Consider the following 9,705-nt stretch of genomic DNA (forward strand, 5'->3'; position numbering starts at 1 on the left):
CCATTCCCTCTTGTTTCTTAGTTGAAGGTGATTGACAAATCTATCTATTATGTCATTTTCTAGTTTGTTAATAGGTAAATAAAGATTGATCAAAATGGACTGTCAAATTCAACTTTTAGTATAAAACATCATTGCACTTGAGAAGGATTCCAATCTTTTTTTTTTTTTGGACAAATAGATTTTCATTTAACTTAAATTAGGGTCTCGTTTACAATATCTCTAAGAGATTCTTTTGCAATGGCAAAAGCCATCAATTTTAGTTTTCAGCTTACAGGCCCCCAACAAACAAACTCGTTCTTTTATGTTGGATAAGAAAGAAAATTCTGAATGTGGACTTCAACGTATACAACACTTGGGCCTCTTAACTGTTGTTTTGTGTTGTTATGAGTAGGAGCAACATGCATGATTTCTATATTGTACGTTGCGTTGAACATTATTATGCAAAACACATAGTTTCTATAATAACAATTAACAAAGATACTGTACTTAATACTTATTTACTTGATGATTCTGTTCAAGCTGATGGATACACATTTCAAACCATAAGTTCGTAAAGACCAAATCAAACCACCCGGTTCATTCAAACCGTAACAGCAAATAAGCTATTCTTACACTTGAGAAATCTTCAGAGCAGGAGTAGGAGGAGCTCTGTAAATGGCAGGAATAGTTCGAGGGAAGAACATTTGCCTCACACCTTCTGCTTTTATTATTGGAAATATAATCCCTGAAGCACTCTGTTTCACACAACACAAGCAAAAAAACATTCAAGATTTTAAACATAGATATCAAAACTAGTGTTTCAAGAGTTACAAGAACGTACCGAGATTAGTCTAGCTCCGAGCCATAAACGTTTAACAGAAGGGAGAGGTACAAGCAAACGACCAACCCCGAAAATCGCAACAGCGAAGAAATGAAGAACAAGGCTCATAGGTCGCGGGTTCAAACCAGAGAGCAAAGCTACTGGTCCAGACGAACACACCCCTCCAAGGCTAAGATAATCAAAACAAGCTCGACGCATTTCGCTTCTAGCATCATCAGGAGATGCCAAAAACACTTTATACAGAGCTCCAGCGAGCGTATTGATGGTTGAAGCAACCGGTTTACGCAACGTGTAGAATGATTCAATGTATTTGGATAAGGATTCTTTGTCGGTTAAGTTCGTGAGCGGGTGCAGTAGGTTGCGGAGGATAACTATATCAGACAAAGCAACAGTCATACCACCTCCAGTAAGAGGATGACGCATGTTGAACGCATCACCTAGAAGTAAAGCTCCTGGTGTAGGAATAGGGTCTGCAGGCATGCTTCGGTTCGGCATTGTTCTTATGTTACCTTTTTCGACAGCGGAGATGAAAGCGTCACGGATCTGAGGAGGTACCTGCGGTGCTACCATTGTTTTGAGATAAGTAGCCATTTCACCACTTGCGAGTGAAGGAAGTTTTGAACCGGGTACGTCGACCAAGCAACGGACTTCAGAGCTGCTGATTGGATAGAATAAAATAGGTGATGGATCACCAAGAACGACGTGTCCATGATTTGGAAATGGAAGTTCACAATTCTCTAAGACGAGACCTACGAAGTTAGATGGTACCTCCACCTGATAAGAGAGTGTTAGAACCACAAAACAGAGCAAATCAAGATAAAACGATCCAATCTGAAACCAATACCAAATGATGAAATCGAAACTTAAACAACCATGTTACAGACCTTAGGTTTGCAGAGAGAGCGACGCAAGTTGGAGAAACAACCATCACAAACAATGGTGAGAGGAGCAAAAGATTTAAGCTCTTGGCCATCTTTGGTTTTGTATTGAACACCTTTGATTATTCCGTTTTCTTCCACCAACGATGTCACTGTTCCTTGCTCCATTCGAACACTGATATCAAGCATCAACAACTCAAATCAACTTTACAACCACTAAGAAAGTAACAGATGTGTGTGCTTTCAAAATGCATCAAAAAATCAATAAATTGTTACTTGGGAAGTGTTGAAGCTTTCTCACGCATCCTCTGCACAAATCTCCCATTGTGAAAGCTACGACCCGCAACATCCGAATCAAACTGATCCAAAGGGTAAGAGAGTTTAGTGTGTTTCCCATCTTTGAAGAGAGCATAACCAAGAACTCTCTGCGCATCTATCTCCTTCACACAATCTACAACAACCACCAGTCACACAAGTCAGATAAGATAACTAATCCAAACAAAAGATCTGATCTTTATTCGTAGATTTAGTTTTTTACCTTCAAGCCCGAGTTCGATTAACTTCAAGTAACCACCAGGTTGAAGCAATTCACCGACAATTCGATCAGGTTCTGTTAAGTCTCTTTCTATAACGTGAACTCTTCTTCCTTCCTACACACACACACACACACACAACAGCCAAAAAGAGCTTAACTTTGATTCCGTGACGCAACTAGAAACCACCAAAACCGCAACAAGCACCCGTAAATTAATAAGGATCACGAGGATTTTGTGAATGCGAAAAATATTAACACGAAAGTTAGAAACTTTATCCATAGAAGAAAAAAAAAATCACATCTTTGGGTAACCTAATAGCTTGTGTTGCAAGATTTGATTAAGCTACACAACGAGAAACTAATAAACAATTCAACAAGATTCAAACAACCAATTCAATAATTAATAAACAATTTCTGAACTAAAAGACATTACAAAAATCATCCCAACGAATAAAAAAGTTACAAAAAGATCAAACCTTTCCGAGGGTATGAGCGAGGGCAGCACCAGCGACACCAGCACCAACAATGATAATATCAACACCAACACCATCCCCAGATTTCACCGTTAGGGTTTTATCGATTCTTCTCTGAGTTCTCTCGCTACGTTTCGAATTCTCTTTGCTTCGGCGTCGCTGCGAGAAGAGATAAAGAAACAGAGACGCGAACAGAGAGGCTAAGAACGTTGTCAGAACCAAGTGATCAACGACAATCGACGGCGCTTCCATTCTCCTACGCCGCCGCTCTCAAGCGGCCAATGCCGGTGTGGTTTTTTTTTTGGTTTTTAACGAAACGATGCGTTGTTTTCTAAAGGCTTAGAGACGATTTTGATGAAATTTTTATTTCAAGGTAGAAACAAAAAAAGAAAGAGAAGTTGTGGTTGTGAAACCAAGTCCGTGTCTTGTTCTCATATTTTCATATTGTTGGACCAATAAATTATATATATATATATAAGTAAAGCTTTAACCTGAAGTAAATTAGCTAAAATACAAAACAAAACAAAATCTTAGTAACAGAACTAATTAAAAATATAGTATTATATTCTCTAACTAAGGAAGTTTCTAGAATCATTAAACTAGGAGAATGATTCTGATTTGTTTTACCTTAATAGATGGTGTCGTTAATTACCATTTTGTATAATAAGATCAGTTTTTCACAGTTTGGTGTCAAAATATATCGATGATGACCCCATGTGACAACAATAGTACTAATCAAACGTGGAAGCATACTGCCTTCATATATTAGTTCGTATAACAAACAAAAGTCACATTTTTGAAGCAGTTAATGTGTCATTTAATTCGATTCAAAAATATAAAAATCCCCCAACAATATGACTCTGTGTGGACTAAAATGTTTCCAACCCTACATAACTTCCAAAACAATATCCCAACTCGAAATCATATAGTCGAAAAGGCCAAAACTGCAATTGTGGCCCAAATTACCAAATTTGTAATTAAACTTGTCCACGGCCCAATAAACTTTTTTTTTTCGCGTCCGAGTTTGTGCGTCAAACGCATCCACACGTCTGAGATACTGGGAAAACACGTGCGAATGACACACTGTTCAGAAAATTAAAATCAAAGGTTTCAACTTTGAACTACTTCATTTACCCCACGTATGGATTAACAGTAATTTCGCTGCCCCATAATTTATTTCATAGTAAGTGGTTCTTTAAAAGTTTCCAAGCAATAAATTCTTCAAATTTTAGATATAAAATAATCTTTAAAAAATTGATTTAAATTTTTAAAAAAATCCGTAAATATTATGGATGGAGGGAATATTTTAAATTTATGGTGAAACTTTAGGGAAAAGCTGATACGGGTGGGGTGTGAAAAAGAGACAAAAGGAGAGAATTTAGAAATGAGGTGGTGAAGGTATGTTGGATTGTTGTGGGACGATATGGTCAATAAAGCAAAAATCGCATTATTGGAGAGACATTTCATATTTTACCATTCATCTTATTATTATTTCCGTGTACTTAAAAGAACAATGTATATCAAAGGCAAAAAATAAAGTGACAAGAAACCTAATTATTAGTTATGGGTCATTTCAACTCCATGCACATTCCCCTTTACATATTTTCTTTACCATATATTCTAATCAATTGCCAAAACTATCATAGCCATCATAATCAATTACTTAATATGTTCGTGTTTCCTGAATAACCATATTAGTTCTCGCATAGTTTATATTAAGTAATCATCATTTCGTGTCGTTTCAACGTATGAATATGTGTAAAGAACAGCCAAGGAGTAGCAAAGGAGATTCATTAAAATCATATGTTATAGAGAGATTCATTCTGTTTCACATGAATACTACTCAAAAGAAACATATACCGCTCCTAAGCAAAATACTATTTATACCGACCGATGAAACTAAACCGAATTTTAATCCAAACCGGGTAAAACCGGAAATAAACCGAAACACTTGGCAAACTAAACCAAGGAAACCAGAGTTAGTCTTTTAGATTTCAATCAAGAATCAGCCCAAGCAGCGAAAACAGGCATCTGAGGCAAAGTAAGAGCAACGGTCTTAAGCTCAGCATTAGGGTTTGAAGACCAAGGACTCATATTTCCGACAACATTTGCTCCGAACATCTTCGGACCAACTTGAGGCAACGCGAATATCGCCGGAAAACTCAAAACTCTCTCGGGACTGCTCGCTTTAGAACCACCGTCCAGAACAGCGGTTAGAGCGGTTTGGTCATCATTGTTGCAGACGACAACGCTGTTGTTGTTCCTTCGAGCTAACTCTCCAGACAGAAGTGTGTTACTAGACATTATGCGCTCAACATCGTACCTCGTGATATCAAAGTTAGTCACAGCGTTTGTGCCACGGAACTTGATTGCTGCTACATCGTAGGCTTCTGCAGCTTCTTCTTGAGTTCCTAATACCGTTAAAAACATTCCGTGAGACACAAGAAATGTGACAAATGGATTTTATCAACCAAAATCGTCGGGCATATATTACCAAAAGTTCCAAGGTAGAGATCTTTGTTTCCGGCAACTCTACCAATCCGAGCTTGCCACCTTCCATGCTGGTGATGTCTATTAAGAGACACACAAAGTCAATATGTTTTCAATGAACTATATATTATAAAGTTAAATAAAGGGAAAATGTAAAAAGACCTAGTGACTCCTCTGTAGATGGAAGCACCCCTAGAGAAACCACTGCTCTTCCTTCTCAAATGCGCGACATATTCTTGTCTAGTCATGTTCTTCATGTCATCAATCTCTTTCTGATAATTCTCCACCTTTTAAAAATAAAATTAACGTATTATTAAAATTATAAATACATCAAAGTCAAAGAGATAACACAACAAAGTAGGGGGGAAAAAAGAATTAAAAGGAAAGAGCAAAAGAATGATTTACAGAGAAATTGGTGTGAGTAGAGGGACCCCAGTACTTGAGTGCAGCAAGATCATATGCTCGAGCAGCTTTCTCCTCCATATCATAACCTCCTAAAAAAAGATTCAATCAAACAAAACAAAACAAAAAGCAGTCAAAATCCATCATTATTTTCCCGAGAAATTTGTGGGGGGAAATAATGAATCCATGAAGATTGAAGTGTTGTACTTACCAAGATAAACTGAGATGAAGATCATCAAATCATAATCACACATAGAGAAAAAAAAAAAAAAGAAACTCAATGTCAGTAATACGTTAGATAATAAAATCTTATAAAAATGTTTCCATCTTTAGCTTAAAGATAATTATATATTCTAATAAAATAAAAGAGCACTAATTAAACCTTGTCTTCCTTTTCTGCTATGACCTTCTTTCTTGAAACTATTGTCCCATAGATGAGCTTCATATCTACCAGTCCATCTGTGTCTGTTTCACATGATTAAAACCATCGAATATATAAGTACATGAAAACATTTACTAACCAAAGTCAAATAAGTTTAATATATTATAAAGTACAAAAAAAACCTTGTAACGCCTCGGTATTGAGAAGTTCGTTGTCCAAAAGTATCAATAGATTTTCTATGAACAATGGGTTTCTGACCAACAACTACAACTTCCTCTTGTCCCCTCTTCTTCTTCGCAGCCACCATTGTCGTAGTCTCGAACCCAACACTGGTATCAACAAGAGCTTCAGAGATCTGGTGGTGGTTTTGGTTTTGGCTTTGGTGGTTTTGTTGGGTCTGGTGGTGGTGGTGAGAGCCAGTGATGCAACTAGATTGTGACCCAGGGCTCATGGATAAGCTCAGTGACTGTTGAAATTCCCCATATACCCCTACATTAAAAGACCCTCCATGTGTCAAACCAGGGTCATTCTCGTAATTTCTAGTTTCTCCCTCATGGTGGTTTCTGGTTTGAGGGAAGCTAAAGAACTCTTGAAAGTTTGTAGCTGTGTTTGGCTCATGAGTGGTGTTGTAGAATAAACTATCTAAGCTAAGATCCATGGCTTCTTTGTGACTTGTGTTGTTGTGATGATGGGTCCCAAAGAAATCCTCCATCTTTGGAGATGAATCTTAAAAAAAAAAAAAACCAGAAAATGTCCTAAGTAAAAATAAATAAATCCTTAAAACCAAACATGTTCCCATCAGACAAGACACAAACATCAAACACTTAAGTAAAATAAAAGAACATTACTAACTACTAAGTACTACTACTAACCTTGATGATGGTTTGAGTGAGAAGATCTGTTGAGAGCTTCCATTAAGCAAAGAGAACCGTCAGATCTGAGTGGCATCACAGACATGTGAGAATAGATTTCACCAGTTGAGTTAGATCCATAGCAAACACCGTAGTTGTTACTGTTATCACCAACGACAAGCTGAGGTGGAACAGAAGAAGAAGAAGTTGCAGCTGACGAAGTTGTAGACGAGTAAATAGCTTCTCCACCTCCTCTTCCTCCCATTTTCATCATATTCGAAGACAATGAGAACCCTAACAAATTAGTCGTATTGCTGTGATTATTCTCATCATTATCACAAAAAGACTTCATGTTCTCTCTTCTTTCTATAATATAACTTCACTCTCTCTCTCTCTCTCTTTGTTTTTATAATCTCTCGAAGTAGTAAGCTTAAAACCCAATCATTGGATACACAACGAACACACCATTTTTTTCAAAGTTTTGTTTTTTCTTTGTAACGGAAGAGAGAAAGCAAAGGAAGTAGTAGTAGAGAGGGTTTTTGAGAGAGGATATATTATAAGAGAAGAAGAGCAAAGCACAATTTTTGCTGTTTGAATCCGTTGGGATCTGTGTTCTTATTGAGAAAGACGTTTCTTTACTTTTATTTTTGTTTTATTTCTATTTTTATTTTTTCGCTTTTAGCCCTACAAATTCCACATTATTTTTTTATTATAAGTATTGTTTTTTGTAAAGTCTTTGGAAATATTTCAAACTTAAAAAAACTATATGGCTATGTGACGAGTTACATTACAACTAATGACAGCAAAAACACACTTTGGTTGATTTGATAGTAGATAAAATTATTAAATTATCTGAACGAGAACAATTTTTTTTTTTGTAAGATATAATAGTTCTCGATCTCTTACAGAAACAAATTATCCCTAGAAAAATATAGTCAAACTTTTTTTTTGGTTAATTATGCATATTTAAATTTGGTTAATTATGCATATTTAAATTTGGTTAATTATGCATATTTAAATTTATCACTTAAGGAATTTTCTGTTTGCTTCTAACGTTTTGATGATTTTACCACGTATTTCTTTTTTCTATTGTAATTGATATGTTTATGCCATTCTATTGCAATCATTCATAACTTTTTTCAGCTATCATTTAACCATAAACTCATTAATTCAATATTCTTTAGCATTTAAAGATCAGAAAATTCGAGATATTTAGCTTAGATTTATTAAATAAGCTAGAGTTGTTAAATTATAAAGACACTGGAAAAAAGACCTATATACTACTAGATAATAAACCCATACGAGTTGGTACGATATGGTGGTAGGACATTCGAACGCACTCTCCAAACATTTTCTAAATTGGATACCATTAAACTTTAAACATTGTGTATGACTCATTTCCAAAATCAATAACATTAAATTTAAAATATGTAAATAAAAGACGTCTTTCTTATCGTGAATTTACGTTTCATTATTGGAATATAAAGAAAGAGAGATACGAATACAGATCTATAGTCCGACAAAAAGTATACAGAAGTCCATAAGAAAAGTCCAAAATTTCTCATGACCGACCGTAGAAATTACGACGAAACTTTTAGTCACGGCTCTAAATGACCCGACATATATAGCTCTGTATCCTTTGAACTCATCTTTTTATTTCGTTATCTTCCAAAAATATTAAACCAAGTGGGTCGCTGCTCGTATTTATATTTGATTTGCAATACATCTCACATTATTTGTGTAAACGATGCTGTCTCTATATATGTGACATGTTTGTACCTTCAGCAACAAATTATAATTATGTGGTGCTAATTACTTTAACCGGTCGATGTAAGGAGATTCTTTTGGGTGAAAAAAAGGAACTAGATCCCAATGCACGACTCAAAGATTTTGGTTTAAGATAGTTTTGTTGTTCACGGTTGATACTTGATAGATTAGTTTAGAAATTTGCGAAAAAGGCTATCAATAATACGTAACGTAAGATATTCGTATTTATATATATGTTTATGAATTAGATTTTGTTGTTTGTACAGTGAGAACTACTAACTAGATATGTTAAAGCTTTACGTACAGTAAAGCTCAAATATACGTAGGCCCTATGATGTCTGCCACAACCAGCTGTAATGTAGGATAAGACATCTCTACGGCGCCGTTTTGCTGAAGAAACCACCCATCCATCTTTAATTACTTTGACTTAAATATCTCTTTTTTTTTTTTTGCAGTTCTTTAAAATGGAACTAATTTTAGTAAAATTGATCAATATTAGTTTTGAGATATGGTAATTTTTCAAGACAGGTGGACAAGAAAAAAAATATATATAATTTTGCAATTATCTTCCCATCAGAGCAGGAAACGTTTTTTTCTCTGTTGGAAATTTCTTTTAAAAAATAACGAAGACAAAGATATTGAATGTGGGATGTGAACCATGCTCTCTCTCATCCCTGCTGGATATTTTGCTTTCAATGTATAGTCGCTGGTCAAATACCTGCAAGCACGCAGCAGAGGGAATTTAAATTAAAATCAAGACTTATGATAACATTTTTGATCGAGGAGATATATAAATGTGTAAATTAGGTTTTTTTGTTTACTTAAGAAAAACTATATGGTTAACCCAATTTTACGTCGAAACATGTGGTTATAGAATTCCAACCAATTTTTTTACAAATATTAAAAAATGCCGAAATATTCTTTTTGGGTAAAAAGGGTATTTGGAAATTTGGATCAAAGTTAATATTCTCCTAATGATGAATTAAGCGGTGTTAACCTTTAAAAGCAACAAACTTTTATTTTGATGATTAAAGCATTAAAATATCCTTTACATGAGCATATTAGACTTGATTTTTCCCCACGAGGGATATAATAACAAAATTTCCT

The 9,705-nt window shown here is 35.2% G+C and overlaps 2 protein-coding genes across 2 annotated transcripts; both read right to left on the reverse strand.

Annotated features, from left to right (window-relative positions):
- LOC104729388 (squalene epoxidase 3) lies at positions 434-3,149 on the reverse strand. The gene is made up of 6 exons (XM_010448325.2): positions 2,710-3,149; positions 2,237-2,348; positions 1,975-2,149; positions 1,705-1,873; positions 821-1,594; positions 434-734 (listed from the first exon to the last, which is right to left on the reverse strand). Exons 1-6 carry the CDS (start codon positions 2,956-2,958, stop codon positions 609-611), a joined length of 1,605 nt encoding a protein of 534 aa, XP_010446627.1. The 5' UTR covers positions 2,959-3,149; the 3' UTR covers positions 434-608.
- On the reverse strand, positions 4,673-7,412 carry LOC104729389 (AP2-like ethylene-responsive transcription factor ANT). Its single transcript, XM_010448326.1, has 8 exons — positions 6,853-7,412; positions 6,163-6,706; positions 5,981-6,063; positions 5,810-5,818; positions 5,602-5,690; positions 5,359-5,483; positions 5,201-5,277; positions 4,673-5,117 (listed from the first exon to the last, which is right to left on the reverse strand). The coding sequence occupies exons 1-8, from the start codon at positions 7,181-7,183 to the stop codon at positions 4,705-4,707; spliced, it is 1,671 nt and encodes a 556-aa protein (XP_010446628.1). The 5' UTR covers positions 7,184-7,412; the 3' UTR covers positions 4,673-4,704.

The sequence above is a fragment of the Camelina sativa genome, chromosome 12 (genome assembly GCF_000633955.1).
Source record: "Camelina sativa cultivar DH55 chromosome 12, Cs, whole genome shotgun sequence".
NCBI lineage: Eukaryota > Viridiplantae > Streptophyta > Magnoliopsida > Brassicales > Brassicaceae > Camelina > Camelina sativa.